This window comes from Amborella trichopoda, chromosome 12, assembly GCF_054954075.1.
Source record: "Amborella trichopoda isolate Santa Cruz 75 chromosome 12, AtrichopodaSantaCruz75HAP2 v2.0, whole genome shotgun sequence".
In the NCBI taxonomy this organism is placed as follows: Eukaryota; Viridiplantae; Streptophyta; class Magnoliopsida; order Amborellales; family Amborellaceae; genus Amborella; species Amborella trichopoda.
In genome coordinates this window covers 44,818,618-44,836,336 of record NC_142347.1, presented here as the reverse complement: position 1 = coordinate 44,836,336, position 17,719 = coordinate 44,818,618, and the positions used below count along the sequence as shown (strand labels likewise).

The 17,719-nt window shown below is 35.3% G+C and overlaps 2 protein-coding genes across 8 annotated transcripts; one reads left to right on the top strand and one right to left on the bottom strand.

The window, feature by feature from the left end:
- Nucleotides 1-2,601: 2,601 nt before the first annotated feature.
- Nucleotides 2,602-9,514, top strand: LOC18435396 (putative potassium transporter 12). 4 transcript variants are annotated; one of them, XM_020668000.2, is made up of 10 exons: nt 2,602-2,766; nt 2,949-3,153; nt 3,680-3,908; nt 4,393-4,641; nt 4,794-4,844; nt 5,018-5,278; nt 6,000-6,052; nt 6,176-6,290; nt 6,481-6,735; nt 8,245-9,514. In XM_020668000.2, exons 2-10 carry the CDS (start codon nt 2,950-2,952, stop codon nt 9,354-9,356), a joined length of 2,529 nt encoding a protein of 842 aa, XP_020523659.1. In that variant the 5' UTR covers nt 2,602-2,766; nt 2,949; the 3' UTR covers nt 9,357-9,514. The 4 variants fall into 4 exon arrangements, with proteins under 4 accessions (XP_020523659.1, XP_020523660.1, XP_088710026.1 ...); XM_020668001.2 differs by lacking the exon at nt 4,393-4,641 and having other exon boundaries at nt 2,658-2,766; XM_088853900.1 differs by lacking the exon at nt 2,602-2,766 and having other exon boundaries at nt 2,942-3,153.
- Nucleotides 3,487-16,265, bottom strand: LOC18435394 (WD repeat protein). 4 transcript variants are annotated; one of them, XM_006845439.4, is made up of 9 exons: nt 15,978-16,265; nt 15,627-15,885; nt 14,574-14,636; nt 14,301-14,437; nt 13,992-14,029; nt 13,859-13,907; nt 13,372-13,536; nt 12,692-12,888; nt 3,487-3,916 (listed from the first exon to the last, which is right to left on the bottom strand). In XM_006845439.4, the coding sequence occupies exons 1-8, from the start codon at nt 16,042-16,044 to the stop codon at nt 12,704-12,706; spliced, it is 963 nt and encodes a 320-aa protein (XP_006845502.1). In that variant the 5' UTR covers nt 16,045-16,265; the 3' UTR covers nt 3,487-3,916; nt 12,692-12,703. The 4 variants fall into 4 exon arrangements, with proteins under 4 accessions (XP_006845502.1, XP_088710028.1, XP_088710030.1 ...); XM_088853902.1 differs by having other exon boundaries at nt 13,372-13,554; nt 15,978-16,146; XM_088853904.1 differs by lacking the exon at nt 12,692-12,888 and having other exon boundaries at nt 15,978-16,225.
- Nucleotides 16,266-17,719: the final 1,454 nt, after the last annotated feature.

Below are 17,719 nucleotides of genomic sequence, written 5' to 3'. Positions count from 1 at the left end.
CAAGATGGGCTCCAATTGCTTTCCAATTAGTCCTAAGGCTTAAATTTTGAAAAAAGGGTTGAAGTAGTAGTGGTAGCATCCCTACACTATAGTCACCACGTTATGGTTTCCATCAGTGTTTTAAAAATCGCCGAGTCGAACCGGACTCGCCCGGTTCGACTCGGAAATCGCAAAAAGTGGATCGTATCGGCTAAAAATCGAAAATCGTCCGGTTCTAGAGAGAACCGGACGATTCTGTACAGTGACTCGCCGATTCACTGTATGGAATCGCGAGTCCGAACAGTGAATCGGAGAGTCCCGTACGGAAATTTTTTTTTATTTTTTTTTTTATTTAATTTTTTTTTTTTGTAATCCATGATAGAATTTTTTATAATCCATGATCGAATTGCTTTTGTTTTTTTGTAATCCATGATCGAATTTTTTATTTTTTTGTAACCCATGATAGAATTTTTTGTAATCCATGATCAAATTTTTTGTAATCCATGATCGAAATGTTTGTTTTTTTTTCTTGTAATCCATGATCGAATTTTTTGCTTTTTTTTTTTTTTGGTAACCCATGATAGAATTTTTTGTAATCCATGATCGAATGTTTTGTAATACATGAACGAAATGTTTGTTTTTTTTTGTAATCCATGATCGAAATGTTTGTTTTTTTTTTTTGTAATCCATGATTGAATTTTTTGTTTTTTGCTTTTTTTGTAACCCATGATAGAGTTTTTTGTAATCCATGATTGAATTTTTTGTAATCCATGATCGAATTGTTTTTTTCTTTTTTTGTAATCCACGATTGAATTTTTTGTTTTTTTTTGTTTGTTTTTTTTTGTAATCCATGATCGAATTTTATGTAATCCATGATCGAATTTTATGTAATCCATGATCAAATTTTTTGTAATCCATGATTGAATTTTTTGAAAATTTGTGATTTTTTTTTTTTAATCCATGATCGAATTGTTTTTTGTAATCCATGATAGAATTTTTGAAAAATTTGTGATTTTTTTTTTTAATCCATGATCAATTTTTTTTTTGTAATCCATGATAGAATTTTTTGAAAATTTGTGATTTTTTTTTTTAATCCATGATCGAATTTTTTGAAAATTTGTTTTTTGTTTTTTTTAATCCATATTATTCAAAGAGAAAATGAGAGAGGTGATGATTATGAAGCCACCCTATCCCAGCCATATTATTAACATATCGAGTCCCAACAGCAACAGTGTAGGGATGAGCACGACAGTGCAGGTGAGCATGAAGGATGGACAATCTTCGGGGATTTTAGATTGGGAACACAACAAAACACTAACACTCAGGGATTTGAGAATAGTCAGACGCCTGCTAATATCGATGATTCGTTTTTAGATCGAATCAATGAATTATTAAACGAATTCAATCAATGGCACCAACGTGACCAAGAAGAACAATAACGTTGTCTATCATTTTATTTTTAGATCATATGTTACTAAGTTTATGCTTTATTGTAGTCCATGTATGTTGATATACTTATTCCATGATAATTATATGTTTATCCTTTTGTGTGATGTAAATTAAATGCTGAATGGCGGTTCATGCAGGGAAAGAACATATCAATATTCGCATATTCATTCAAAAACATGAAAATTCTTAATGGAGTACCCTCATTTCTTATTGAATTCCTAAAAAACAATATTTATAATGAATTTTAATAATTTTTTCGGATTTTTTTTAAGCTTTATTCTGACCGATTCACCCGATTCCCGATCTGGAACGTCGGTTCGCCGATCCGGAGGAAGCCCGATCCGGGTCACCGATCCGTTTTTTAAACCATTGGTTTCCATCACCACCCTACTAACACCTTCAAAACAACTAACTCCTAAACAATATGAAAAAAATGGGTAGGGGCGTGTCCTACCCACTGAATTACCAAAAAAAACAAGTACAAAAAGACCACAGCTATTATTGGCTATTAGACATGAAATTTGGTGGCCAAGGTTATATCATTGACCATACACAATGTTTAAAACAAAATTTATTGAATGTTTTGCCACTTTAATCCATTCAATAGCTAAAAATGATTGTGACCTAATTTTACCAAAAATAAATGATCTCATAGTATACAATCCCTTGCATTCAATATGCCAAAAAAAAAAGAGTAGCCAAAAGCATGAATGCTCTCGCAGGAGCACACTGTCCCTTCCAATGCATAGATATTTTTAGGACCGCAAAATTCGGGGATGGAACCATTTCAAACGATAAGCTAACCTCAATGAAAATTTTCCAAATTGTACTCTCTATGGGCTTGGGAAAAAAAAAAAAGTCTCAAAATTGAATAGAGAACATCCAAATTTTGAAGGGAAAGTCTCAAAATTGAATAGAGAACATCCAATTTTTGAAGGGAGAGATGTAAGTGTCAGAACACTCAAAATCCATCCTTTTGCTTTTAAATATAATCATCTTGTGAATTTTAGATGGTCCACAAAATTTCAAATCAGAAAAATCTTCCCAAACAAGTCGGCTGCCCGAGAGAGTAATTACACAGTTTACTTCCGCAAGAACATAGCATACATGCTCAAAAAGTATGCTAAAAAGGTAATCACCCATAATACATTATTAGCAATGAGGTAAACGGGGGCAATTTGAGCAGTGTATGCATTTTGTCATACTTATGCTTGGTCTAATACACAAGTTAGCCACAAATGCTGCTACTTGCACGCAAAAAAATCACAAAAGCTTTCTTCAGAAATATTACTTGGGAAAACAGCATGCGTGGATGGTTGCACAGCCATAGTTGCATACGTAAGAAGCCTCTTATGAGAGAGATCCGCTTATGTTGGCAAATTTGCATGCACTAAAATCTCCCAAATCTAAGCCCTTCATTCTAAAATCAGTTCCCTCGTTTGGAACTACTCTCTCTTCCATGCACAAAACTGTTTTGCCATTAGGTTTCTAATGATGAATATCTAATCTCTTTCTCTCAGAATGGAAACTGAAGCCCTCATCTCTCCTGGATCTCAATGGGTCGAAGTGCGCAAAATCGAATCCAAAAACCTTATCGAAGTTCAGCCTTCTGCCTCTACCAAGCACAAGAGGTCTTTTAGAAGAATTAGCAAAAGAGCCAGTAGAGTTGATTCGATAGATGCTGAGTCCATGAATTTTCTTGGCACTAATCCCCATCACAATGAGGTAACATATTTTAGCTTTCTCATAATCCTTTTCAAGTTTCTATATTCTTGATTTCACTTGAATATACTTTCACAGGTCATACAGTAGAATGAGAAAAGAAGAGGAATTATATCGAATTATAAACAACTGTTTATTGCACATTTTTAGTTTTAACAGAAATATAGAGAGAATTGTTGCAGAATGTCACGACAGATCTTGCTAAAATGAAATTTAAATGCGAAATTTAATAATGTATTGCCTAATTTAAATGGATTTGTTCAAGGTAACAAGCCATCATGGTGACCTATTGGCTTGTAATTCAGCCAGAGAGAGAGAGAGAGAGAGCATCCATCATTAAACACACCGCAAAACAGGTCTGTATATCAACATTTGATAGAGAGAGGTTCATCACTAAAAACTCTATGGCAAACAGGTGTTTACATCAACTTCAGCGAGAGAGAGAGAGAGAGATTTCAAGTACTATCTTTACCATTAAGATATTGGTGTCACTAAAAGATGTATGTAAATTCTGTTTCCCGTATCTCAGGAGCTGTCCTCATGGCACACCCTGGCCTTGGCATTTCAAACCCTCGGTGTGGTGTACGGTGACCTAGGCACGAGCCCTCTCTATGTTTTCAGTGATGTCTTCACAAAGGCCCCAATCAATGCAGAGGACGACGTGTTAGGGGGACTCTCACTAGTCATGTATACAATAGCACTCTTTCCATTTGCAAAGTACGTTTTCATTGTGCTCAAAGCAAATGATAATGGTGAAGGTATAGCCCTGAAAGACAAACTCACGATTTCAATTATGGGAAACTCAATAATTCAATGGACTAATGAAATGGAGGGATATCCAATAATGAAATGGAGGGATATCCAATAATTCAATGGACTAATCACTTGAATATCTACAGTTTTCACATGTTCCTTCTTTGAAAGAAATGAAAAACAGATGTATATACTATAAACAGCCTGTATATGGTACACAGCCATCTACCATCAATGATCAAGAATCTCACCAATGAGAAGACTTTTCAAAAAAAATCTCTAACAATGAGAAGTGGAGATTAACCATGCCCAGTATTTCCATTATAATAAGCTATGTTTAATTTGCCTCGTTCAGAAAGGCAGTGGGTACCGCTGTTGCTTATCATACATCATACACAGGCTGTCTACCTGCCTTTCCTTTTGCTAAAAGTTCCTACTATGGTGAAGACTATATATTGAAGGACTCAAGTTGACTCAATTTTCTCGCAGGAGGAACTTTTGCCCTGTATTCTCTAATATGCAGATATGCTAAAATTAACTTACTGCCTAACCAGCAACCAGCAGATAAGCTCATCTCAAGCTTCAGACTAGAGTTACCATCACCAGAATTAGAAAGAGCATTGCACATTAAAGAAAACCTTGAGAAGAGCCCCCTATCTAAGACCCTTCTATTGTTGTTAGTGTTGATGGGAACTTCGATGATCATAGGGGATGGCATACTAACTCCTGCTATGTCAGGTCTTACCTAGTCCTTTGCACCTGTTTTGTCGTAATACATTGTTATGTAATATTTCCATATAATTAGTGTCCTCTACAAGTATCTGGGATTGAATTTAACAGAAATCTTCATATATGATAAGCTACTAACTATGCTTCTCTCACTAATGCAGTTATGTCAGCTGTGAGTGGTCTACAAGGTGAAATTCCAGGTTTCGACGAAGGTAAAAAGATTCAGTTACCTGTATTTGCATCTTGGTGTCAAAGGTATAAATAGATAGATAGATATATTGACAGATAAGAGCCTTGGGAGTGAGGCCCATTTAGTTTCTGGTTCTAGCCCATTTAGTTTCTGGTTCTAAATGAAGCATAAGGCAATTGTTACATCATATTGCAGATTCAGTGGTAAAAACCTCCGTCATAATTCTGGTGGGTTTATTTAGCATACAAAGGTTCGGTACAAGCAAAGTGGGCTTGACATTCGCCCCTGTATTGGCATTGTGGTTCTTCTGTCTAGGGTTGATGGGGCTCTACAACATTCTAAAGCATGATATCACCATCCTAAGGGCTTTTAATCCAGCTTACATCTATCTGTTTTTCAAAAGGAATGGTGCAAAAGCATGGTCAGCCCTTGGGGGATGTGTCCTATGCATAACAGGTAATGTTGATATGCATGAGGATGTGTCTTCACTCTACAACAAATGTTATCTTGTTCAATAGTTACTAAGAATAATGGATAATCTTTTTTTTAGATATGTATTCAAACTAGTTATAGTTCTATCTATTATTTCTTTAGCATCTAATAATACACTCTATATGTAAACCCAGTATTTAAGAACCAGGATTCGAGACGTGACTTGCTAGGGTCCCTTCCCAAGTCATATGGTCGAGTCAGCTGAATCTGATAAAAAATCGGCCGAGCCATAAAAAAAAAATAACAAAAGGAGGCCAAAATATGGTAACACTTGGGGCATGCCCCTAGGTTTTTGACTCTGGACTGCCAAGGTTCCAAGTAGAATGGTGGAACAAGAATCGTGTAGCCGACTCCAAATAATTAGGATAAGGCTTTGATGATGATGCTAATGACAGCCAGGGTCCCGAGCCAAGCTGACTCGGGCTTGGCAAGTTTTTAATCACTGTATAATCCTAATAATCCACCCGATATGTAACCTAATGTATGCTGTTCATTGAGACCAAATAAAAAGTAATAGATCACAAAGAGTCATTCAAGGCTGCCTAAAAGCATTTGGTTGGCATCTTCTGATATAAAAACCTAATGTATGCTGTTCATTGAGACCAAATAAAAAGTAAAACATTGCAAAGAGTTATTCAAGGCTGCCTAAAAGGATTTGGTTGGCATCTTCTGATACAAACTACAGGGGCAGAAGCAATGTTTGCTGATTTAGGTCACTTCTCAGTGCACTCTATCCAGGCAAGTTCAGCAAATAAATTAGTTCAGTAGTGACATTCATTACTATGGTTTCATAGAGATTAAGATTTGCCCTCCACCATTGTTTTGGATAATTCGATATTGATTTAGTTGATGCATGAACAGATTGCATTCACTTTTGTGGTGTTCCCCTGCCTGCTTTTGGCTTACATGGGCCAAGCAGCGTACTTGATCAAATATCCAGCATCGGCGGAGAGGATATTCTATGCTTCAGTACCAGGCATGCCTCAACTAATATCTAATGTAAAATTTTGTAATGGACCACTAATATTATACTAGGAATGTAGGATATGTTTTTCCTTGAAAGTAATAAGCCATTATGTCTCAACTTTCAAGTATTTATTACTAAAACATTTAATAACAAGTTTTTCATGAAGAAAATTTTCTTAACTGAAAAAGTTTATGAACAGATGGTTTCTTCTGGCCAGTATTTGGAATAGCTACACTTGCAGCCATGATAGCAAGCCAAGCCATGATATCAGCAACATTTTCATGCATCAAACAGTCAATGGCTCTGAGTTGTTTCCCAAGGCTGAAGGTAGTGCACACATCAACAAGATTCATGGGACAGATTTATATTCCAGTCGTAAACTGGTTCCTGATGATAATGTGTATAACTGTGGTTGCCACCTTCAGAAACACAAATGCTATAGCAAATGCCTATGGTGAGTATTGATATACGCCCCATCCCTACCCTGTTAACATGTCAGAAAAAAATGGTACTAATATAGGTCATTGTTCTCCAATGTTTCTCAACTATTAGATTATTTATCAGCCCAACATAATAGCAAACAACTGGACCACATCAGCCTCACTATCTACGGGCTTTGTAGCTCTTTCTTTTATCAGTCAGTTGCTTAATACTTCTTTCACTTGATAAACAACCATTTCCTTTACATAGTTCGCAATTTTAATACTAGAAGAACACTTGATAAACAACCATTTCCTTTACATAGTTCGCAATTTTAATACTAGAAGAACAAATATCGTCTTATGTCAATAATACAATGGACACATAGCAAAAGAACATTATGTGCCTGTCAACCATGCTTGTCTGTTTGGAACTCGGAGCAGAGAAACCCAGATGGAAAGGTGCAACATGTTTGAAGTAAACAGACAGCAAACAGTGGATACATGCATGTAAGTGGGCACAAACCAAGAGAGACATGTAAAACTGCAAAACATTTTTGTAAAGACAACGGTTAAGAAGGGAGTTTATATCAAGTGCATGGAGCAACCAACGAGACAGTGCAAACAAGAGAAAGAAACAAACAAAAGAAACAACCTAGCAGGTTCAAATATAGACTCCAAGTTGATTGTGAAACTTAACAACAGAGGAGTAGGTGCCATCTACTAACCGATGGTAAACTTTAGGAAGATGGAAACTCTAGTGCCAAAGGTATCTTCATTTAAAATATTATTCTGACACCATCCAATAGAAGGAAATGATTTAAGAGAGACAACAAAACTAACAGCCAGGATAGGAAATGGCTCTAACAACCTGCAGAACACGATGCAGTGACATGGCTAAGAAAAACACTACACCTCTCCCATCTCCAAAACATCCAATTCTTTCTGACTTTCAGAATAAATATCCCTCCTAGCTTGCCTAGAAAACAACTCAACAACTCCTCATGTCTAAGGTCCCAAGTAAAACCAGGAAACCAACTAGCAACCCCACCTCCACAGAGTCCCAGATTGATCTCAGGCCCAATGCTACTTATGCCATCAAAGAGAGAGCAATGAAATGCATTATTAATTATCATGAAACTAGAATAATGATTAAGAAAAGGTTTTAAAGCCCCGCCCCTGGCCTGGACTCACTAACTGATTCATTATAGATTTTCTTCTGCGATTAGGTTGAAGCAACAGATTTTAAGTCCTGCAGATTAAAATCTGCGGATGTATAAATTTATGATAATACGAATGGATTCAATATTATCTAATTTATTCCTTTCCTTGATGCTCTGGATCACATTTCATGTGACAAGTTTAAGTAGTAATAATGGATTGGATTTCCCCACTGGCATAACAAGAAAATATGTGTCGACAATCAATCAAAAAACTTAACTATCAACAAATAAGCCAAACAATCCTAGCACACTCATTTAAACATTGGCTGATTCCAGGCTATCACAGTCATTACTATTTCTCACACTTGAAGAATGTTGCAGGTATCGCAGAGGTAGGAGTGATGATGGTGAGTACCACCCTGGTCACCCTGGTGCTGCTTCTAATATGGCAGAAAAACATATTGTGGGCCCTGAGTTTTCCTGCAATCTTTGGAACTGTGGAGCTCATCTACTTATCATCAGTCTTGACAAAAATTCAAGAAGGTGGTTGGCTACCCCTCGCTTTCTCATCATGTTTCCTATGTGTGATGTTCACCTGGAACTATGGCAGTGTATTGAAGTACCAAAGTGAAGTAAGAGAAAAGATATCAATGGACTTCATGATAGAACTTGGAGCTAACCTTGGTACAGTAAGAGTACCAGGCATCAGTTTGATCTACAACGAGCTTGTCCAAGGAATCCCATCAATTTTAGGGCAGTTTCTAGTGAATCTTCCAGCAATTCACTCTACTGTAGTCTTTGTCTGTGTAAAATATGTACCTGTTCCCGTTGTTCCAGAAGAGGAGCGATTTCTTTTCAGAAGGATATGTCCAAAAGACTATCACATGTTTCGTTGTATCGCAAGATATGGTTACAAGGACCATCGAAGAGATGAAGACAGTTTATTCGAGCAATTCCTCATAGAGAGCCTTGAGAATTTTTTGCGAAAAGAGGCTGAGGAACTTGCCTTGGAAAATAACAAATTAGAGTTGGATTTTGCAAATAACCCAGTTGTCCCCAAGGATTCTTCAGAGCTCTACACACCATTGATGTCAGATCAAAGGCATTTAGGCATTGGGTACAGCGTTTCCAAGTCTACAAATTTTTCACACCTTCAGGAACCACTAATGGCAGATAAAAGGCATGAAGAAAACATTAATAGTTCCATTTCAAAAGGAAGGCCAAACTTTATCCGAACGGGACTGCCAACTACTGCTATGAATGTCGATGAAGATGTTGGTCTTGAATACGAGCTTGCAGCTTTGCATGAGGCCAAAGATTCAGGGGTTACACATTTTGTTGCTCATGCAGAAGTGAGGGCCAGAAAGCGATCCTGGTTTCTCAAGAAATTGGTCATAAACTACTTCTATTCATTCATGAGGAGGAATTGCCGAGCGAGGGCTGTAGCCCCCCATGACAATCTATTACGAGTTGGAATGACATACATGGTTTAAAATAACAATATCTTACACTTAGGCATGGGGCCTGTCACCTGGGTTCAAGAAAAATCATTCACATCCCCTGAAGTCCCACTCATAAGCCTTTGATCCTTGAAATGTATCTATTTAATCATGTATTGTGCCAAACTTACTAATGTATTGTGTTCAAAGCAGCTCCTAGTCCTACTTCTACCCCATGAAACAAGATATGAAAAAGGGCTCAAAGCCAGAAAGAATTTACTGCTAAAGGGCTCAAAGCCAGAAAGAATTTACTGCTAATGCCCTCTAAGGTACTCTAACCATTTGAATTGAATCTGAAATATACCAAGCACTTCCACTAGGGTAAAAACAAATTGAATAGATAATTATCTCAAAATATATTATTAGTTTTATTTAATTAACTGTCAACTACAAAAATAAAGACATACCAACAGGGAGCAATTATCAATAAGAGGAAACGTGATTCCAATGTCAATTTAAGATTAAGATGACAATTCGACTATTCGGTAATTTCAATTAGAATATGACGTCTTTATGCACGTAGGTCAGACCCCATGATTTCAAACCCAAAGACCATCACATCCTAGACTATTAGTTAATCCCCTTATGAGCCCATTGCTCCATCCAATATTGAAATATTACAACTGTGTATCAAGATTGATCAGTTCGAGAATGACTATTAGTAACCTAAATTGTCATCATCATCATTATCATCATCATCCAAGCCTTATCCCAATTATTTGGGGTCGGCTACATGAATCTTGTTCTTTCATTCTTCTCTATCAAGGGTCATATCCTCAGTAAGACCAAAAAACACCATATCTTTGGTCACCACATGACAAACCTAAGCATAAAACAAAATAATCATAAACCACATGCCTTTCTATGCACTTTCATGTTAAGGTCAGCATTCTAGAAATATTATCATTCAGTTTATACTAGTGGATTTACCTGTGTTGCACATAAAAATGTAGTGAGATGGAATAATGACAAAAGTATTAATCAAACACGTTTCAAACTTTGCAATGAATGCAATGAGAGATAGAAGAATAGTAAAACATTGAAAGGCTTTGAAAATTAATTGTAAACAATATTAAAAGCGTAGAAATAATAGTAAATAAAAATATATTTAACTAAATGAAAAAAAGGGGAAGAAACGATGGTTTCCTACTACCTGCTTTGTAGAAAATCCTAAATAATTTTTATGAAGCATTCCAATATTTGTTATGAGAATTTTGAAAATGTCATAAACTACTTCTAAATCATGGAAATATTTATAAAAAAAGAAATAACTATTTTCAATATCTCGATATTACTTAAAAATACAAGAAATGAGTCATCAATGAAATTTTAAAGCATTAACACGTGCACAGGAAACCCAAGTCTTGAAATAAACTATAAGATTACTACTAATGCACCACATGCAGCCTTCTAAAATTACTGTTCATGCTAATTATAATTATTAAACAATAAATAAAGAAATAAATCAGAATTTCTTTTTTGCAGTCAAACCAACATATTCATCTTCACATATTTTAAAAAATGTAATAGAAATTAAAATGCCACATATTTTTAGATAGCACAAAAAATCTCTAAATCAAAAATTGAATTTCAGATGTTTACAATTTAAAAGATAAAAATTTAATAAATAATTTTAGGAATCATGAAAACACACATGAAATTTAAAAAAACTCGACATTTATATTTACAAAGAAAAAATAATCAAAGATAGTTCATTAAATATAAATAAAAGGGGAATTTTTATTGGAAATACAACTTTACTAATTTTGGAAGGAAAGATAAAATATTTTACTATAAAGCTTTATGGAACAAAAATTCTAGTATTTAAAATTTATTTATTTTGGGTAATTCAGTGGGGAAGATAGGCCCCTACCCGTTTTTTCAAGTAGATTAGGAGTTACCTTTTTGAAGGTATTAGCGGGGTGGTGTTAGTGGTGGGGATCGAAACCAATCTTAAAAACATAAAAATCATATAAATTTATTTTAAGTAATTCGAAAAAGGAAGTTGTATTACCTATTTTTGTAGGAATAGAGACTAAATTGTAAGAAAAATTTAAATTTTCCTGAGGACCACAAATAATTGGAATAAGACTTAGATGATGCTGATGATGATGATTTTAAATTTTTCTTAGGAACTTTATATTAGTCAAAAACTAATCTTAAATAATGAAAATTCTTTTGGAAGAGGAAATCCGCTTTGATGCATGTCATAGATGCAATAATCCCAATTCCAGTAGGGAATAGTTCGAAAATATTAGCAATTAATGGCAAACGTAGGCCATCGCGGGTATGCGCTATTTAATACATGAGATTTGTAAAGCATATGTCATATAAGCTACTAACCACACAAGGCATGAGCATAACATCGATCACTCGCTCCTGCAAACTTAACCTGTAATTCAGTATTATCACCTCAAACACATCCAACACAAACATTCTGCACATCTGCTGTCGAAGAAGATGAGCACATTGTATATGATGATTGGATATTAGCGAACCCCCCCTTCGTCTTAGTAGGCTATGGGATTGATATTGATAAGGGTCTTATTATGTGCCTTTATAGCATATGGCCAAGCAATTCCACTAGGACATTTTGTGTCAAATGCCACGTCCATGACTTAGTTAATCATCACACCCAGTTATGCGACATAAATTGCATTACCACTAATCAAGGTATATGAAAACCTTAAGATTCACACTGTAAGTCTGTAACATATTATTCGACATTTCTTACGAAAACAAATTATATATCGACCACCCAAACCATATCGAACCAAGATGGGACTTCAACCATTGAAAAGCTTGATCAATTTTGTATGGAATGGTCTAGTTCAGTGAGGTTTTACAAAGTTTTACCATAAGTTTTAGAGCTTTCAGGGGTATTCTGATAATCAAACCCTTGGTTATACAAGGGGCTTTGAAGTATAGACCAGGAATGCTAAGTACGGTCTGGTATAGAATTCCGTAATCAATAATATGATTCAATCAAATTTCAGCTGCAAACAAAACAATGGGTGCCTAAAGCTTCTCTAGGATAACCAGTAGAACCTCATTAATTATTATGATTTAACCAGGTTAACTTTTTTTTTTTTTGAGAAATTAACCAGGTTGACTTTTAATAATATTGATTTTGTGCTAATAACATCTGAGGAATTAGAGACAGATTTTAGAACTTACAAATAACAACATAATCCCCAGCCTCTTAGATCGAACAGAACAAAATCCTCACCTTTTTTGCTGATAAGATGGATTAGCACCAACTTCATATAAAGAACCTAAATTAATGCAACACTTAAACAATGATCTTATAAATGGTTTTAAGTGCTAACCAAGTAGAGCCTTCAATCTTCCAGTGAATCCCCCACATGTCCATTGTAATATTTCACCATCAATATTTCTCCACAGAACTTCTTAGGAACCTGCTCAAGTTTCTCCCCTTCCTGCCATGCTTGCCCAACCAAGATTCCTGGTCCCATATGTCGCACATAGATAACCATATGATCACTGAATGGCCATGGGTGTTTTGCTGCACAATGTGCATAAAGGAAAATCAGGCATGCTGATGAAAGAAAACGTCGACAGTGTGTAAAAAGAACGACTGTTATGTTGGAAACTGCATGGTCCATCAATGGATCCATATTAGATAATAGCCTAGAGTACTAGATCAAATTCTCTTATCCAACAATCAAACAGTTTCTGAATCAAAACATCATTCTTAGAATTTCAACACTTGATGGACAATGGAAACAATTCAAGAAGTAAACCAGATCAAAGGTATTCCTCAGATGGTTAATGCTATACTGAATAGTAATAACATAGTTTTATATATGGGATCAATAAGCTGAACAGCAATCAATCATTGAAATAGTGAATAAAATGATTTTGTGATGATGTGAGGCAAACTTCACCAGATTTAAAGATCAAACTAAGGAAGTTTCTGGAACATTTTATCTCAGAATCCAAACTAATTCCATGATCTCCAATTTTTTAAAAGCAACAGTCACCAAACCTGGCATAGGGAAGCCTTCTGGATACTTGGATAGATTCAACAGCCCATCCCCAAATTCATAAGCCAAATCACAAGGTTGCTCTGTTGCCATCACCTCTTTAATATTTTTTACTGTGAAGTACAATGGACTGAATGAATCTGCAATTTTTGCCAGAAAGGATCCACCTGAAAGTTTCCAGTACACTTTCGTAATCGGACATTAGCATCTTCTGGTAAGTTCGTAAAGTAAATACTTGACCTACATAGAATGACAATTTCTTCATTTGCAAAAAATATTCAAGTGGAATTTGTAGTCTAGGTGACACCCCTGTTGGTACGAAATATTTCATACTACAACTTCACTATCAATGGCATATCATAAGAGGTACAAGCAAGGTCAACTGCAATTCTGCTTGAGATGTAACCGTTGGGATCCTAGTGAGGAAGAGAAGCATTTTCCTCAATATCAAAGACCCCATATATCAAATCCAATAACAGGTGTTCTTACCAGGAAAAATGCGTCCACATACATCCCCATCATTGTCACGAAATACAGCCTACCATATGATAGTGATCCAAGTCATGCTTACAATATTATAATCCAAGTGACTAGATCACAAAAAAAGAAGACCAGGGATTACCTTTTTGAAATCATTTGCCCAAGCAAATCGCAAAGGTACTGTTCAACAACATCACAAAAACAATAAATCCATTAACAGCATCAATTATCAAAAGATTAATAAACAATAAAATCATTAAATAATGAGAAAATAACTTTCAAAAATTAAAACATTTGTTTTTGAGAAAAGTTAACACCATTTTAAGTATGGAATATACTTAACCTAAATATTAGATACCATGAATAACCATTATGTGAACTTCATTTAAAATGATGAAACATCAATAGTTGTATAGTAAACTTTTTCTTCACACTGAATCATTGTCAATACCTCCGGTAGTTTTGCAACTCCAATACTCAAGCACTTCTGAATTTTTCTCAAAAGATAGCAAGTCAGATGCACTTTTTTTCACTAGCTTAGAGTCCCCATAACGTGTGCCAGCCATTTCCCAGAGCCTAGAAATGTGCCTGAATCAAAATATAAGTTTGTTAGTGCCTGCAATATTTTTTAAAATGGCGAAACAAAAAAAGTGGCATTTAGATCTATCTTTTTAACTAAAACAAGCAATCTAATAAACGTCCATCTTACAAAACTAAGCATCACCTTGATTTTAATAAGCGAAGCAACCGGTGCCTTCTTTCCTCTGGGATATCTGCAATCTTCTTCCTAGAACAGATGGAATGCAAGTTCATAATTGAATTAGTGAGGGCCTAGAACATTTTAAAGAGAATTAACATATAGGCCACTACTTGAACAATAAAAATCCTCATTTTGTCTTAATTAAATGCCATATTGGAATGGAGAACAGGCAGCTAAATTGAATTTTAGCAAGCATTTCCTTTTATAAATCATTACAGAACCCTACAGTCAATTCCATTTTACTGGATTATATCGTATATAAAGAGCCTGTTGATATTCATGTTATTTTTGTCCCCGAGAGTATAAATATTACAGTCCATATACCAATTTTCTTACCTTTACCGGGGGTAAAGTTTTAAGGATCGGAGTCAACATACAGTCGCGGCAATCTAATCAATTATAGATTTTGAATAGGAAAAAAATAACAGAGTAAACCTCACGATCATTTGAATTTCGGAGAACCCGCAAGTTTTTAGGACTAATACTTTCCTTGAGAAACTAGAAGGATCACTTTAAGGAAGACTGATCTATGTTTTCAAAATCACAATATCAGAAAGGCTAAAACACTTGACATCAAACAATAACATTCGAGTTAGAACGTTTGGGCCTTTGTATTGGTATTGGAATAAAAGCAAAATAAAATACAATGGAATTGCTACAAGATAGAGAAAATGAAGAAAGCTCAACTAAGTGAAAAATAATTATATCCAATCATGAATGTCGAAGCAACCATTGAAGAGTCTCCATGAAAAGGTCAATGAAAGACAAAGGGAGACAAAAGGCACAGAAATTGAGATGGAGAGAGAGAGAGAGATAGGTTTTGGGCCTGAACTGGATTGGTTAGTAATTGAGAATTGCAAAGCTGAGCCTCAAGTTCGATTCCTACCACTGAAACCAAAAGTAATAAGTGAGGAAACAAGCATGTATGCTTGTTCTATATGACTGCAGTCCATGACTGAGAAAGAGAGGGACAAACAGACAGAGATAGAGAGAGACGTAGTTTTCCCATGAATTTACCATAGATAAGCAGCAGGATTATACGAATCTGGGTCCAATGGAATAAGCTCTTTAGGTGAATCTACCAGTGTAACAATGTCCAACTCATCGAGAAAAACCTTCCTCCCACTCTGCGACAAATCATATGGTTTCTCGTCCCATGCCGAAACCTTCCCCCCATTAAAAACCCCAATTCCCCTAGTTCTCCCATTTACATTCATTCTCTGCAACTTTGAACTGCGGTATATCTTCCATGGCTGAACTTGCAGCTTCAAATGAACTGACAAGATATAACTCATTCCAATATTCAGGGCAAAATGAAGCAGACAATAAGGAAGTTACAGAGAATCGAAAAGATGGACTCAGTGGTACCTGGATGAAACCCTACTCCTGGTAATTCGAGCTTGCAATGAGAGTTGAGGGTGGAAGGAGCCTGCATTTCTTCACCCGTTTGGGGTTTAGGGTTTTAAAATTACCGCCAAACGTCCCGTCCTTCAGGGGTAGCGGTGGACGTGGATAAAACTCGTAAATGGCTACCATTGAAGTAATGTTTTTTTTTTTTTTATAAAAAAACGTAAGCGAGGAGAGGGACTTGAAAATATAAATTTATTTCCAAGTATAAACTTAAAAAATGCACTTCAGCATATTAATAAAGGAGGTAGTATGTATCTTTCCAATGGTAGAGATTTTGTATCATTTGGACTCCAATTGCTTAGTCAAACTTTCAGTACAAGAGACGTAACATTCTTGAAAATTATCACAGTCTGCTAACAGTTCCTCATTTCGATGGTGCTCGGGATCTACGATCGGTATGTTGATTTTTCTACCATGGCAAAAATCCACTCAATGGCTTAATTTTGATCAAGCCTCTTAGCTTGATTATAGAGAGATAAGATATGAATATGAAGTGAGAGAGAGAGATCTACTAGCAAGGGTTCACCCATTTGCCACCCACAAAGAACAGAGGTGATATGTGCCACCAAAACATGGTTCAACTTGGAAAAAGATAAAAACTGGGACATGCCTCCCTTGGGTAATTCAAAGCCCTTTTCAGATGAAAGCTAAGGGACTATGTGGCCCTTGCGTGTGATGAATATCTTTTAGAGACAAAGCTAAAACTTAATCGTTATTTCATCACACGACATGTACATAGATAGTTGTTTTGCTATTCACCACATACATACAAAAAACGAGTCATATCTTCCAAACTATCAAGAATTTCAGCTAATCATAACATCAAACTCAAAGTAAACTCATAGACATTTCAAATGGTGGTGATTTGAGACCAATTGGATATCATTTGCTCAATCAAAAGTTCATCACATAGTATGTAAATTCCTTGGAAATCAATTTCACAATTTTAGCATACTTATAAGCTCTAAACAATCAAATTGAGTCTACCTTCAAATAGTGTCGAGAAATGTGGTTTCAACATAAGAAATCTTTGTGATAACCTTAAAATATATTTTCATATTTTTTTCTAAGTTTAAAGCTTAAAAAATAGTATAGATCGACAAATCTATGAAAAGTTTAAAATATTGAAAATTGACGGTCAAAAAATACATTACAGAATGCACTATTTTCAAACCTTGAAATCCATTTTCTTTTCTCATGTCCATACATCTTGCTGTCAATATGATCAGTTTGAGGATATTTGGACATCAAAACAATCTATTCTAGTTAAATTTTTGTAGTAGGCTTCAATTTGATTGTCTGGAGCATTGGCTCTATATAACTTTTCCCATTAATAAATACTTGGAAATCTAGAAAATAGGCTGTTTCGGTAACTTGTTACAAGATGTCGTATGTTTAGGGCCTGAATTTATTTTTTCTTAGTTTTATATATCAATAAATATCAAGGTTGAGATGATCAATTTAAATTTGATTGTCTGGAGCATTGGCTCTATATAACTTTTCCCATTAATAAATACTTGGAAATCTAGAAAATAGGCTGTTTCGGTAACTTGTTACAAGATGTCGTATGTTTAGGGCCTGAATTTATTTTTTCTTAGTTTTATATATCAATAAATATCAAGGTTGAGATGATCAATTTAAATTTCTAAGTTTGGAACACTATTTTCTACTAGATTTCTAGGTATACCATGTTTTTTTTT

Coding starts and splice junctions, on each gene's coding strand:
- LOC18435394 (XM_088853902.1), bottom strand. CDS start 16,044: ATGCAGGCTCCTTCCACCCTCAACTCTCATTGCAAGCTCGAATTACCA. Junction 13,908..13,991: donor GGGCAAATGATTTCAAAAAG/GTAATCCCTGGT, acceptor ATCATATGGTAG/GCTGTATTTCGTGACAATGA. Junction 12,889..13,371: donor AGAAGGCTTCCCTATGCCAG/GTTTGGTGACTG, acceptor CACATTGTGCAG/CAAAACACCCATGGCCATTC.
- LOC18435396 (XM_020668000.2), top strand. CDS start 2,950: ATGGAAACTGAAGCCCTCATCTCTCCTGGATCTCAATGGGTCGAAGTG. Junction 4,642..4,793: donor ACTAACTCCTGCTATGTCAG/GTCTTACCTAGT, acceptor TCACTAATGCAG/TTATGTCAGCTGTGAGTGGT. Junction 5,279..5,999: donor ATGTGTCCTATGCATAACAG/GTAATGTTGATA, acceptor TACAAACTACAG/GGGCAGAAGCAATGTTTGCT.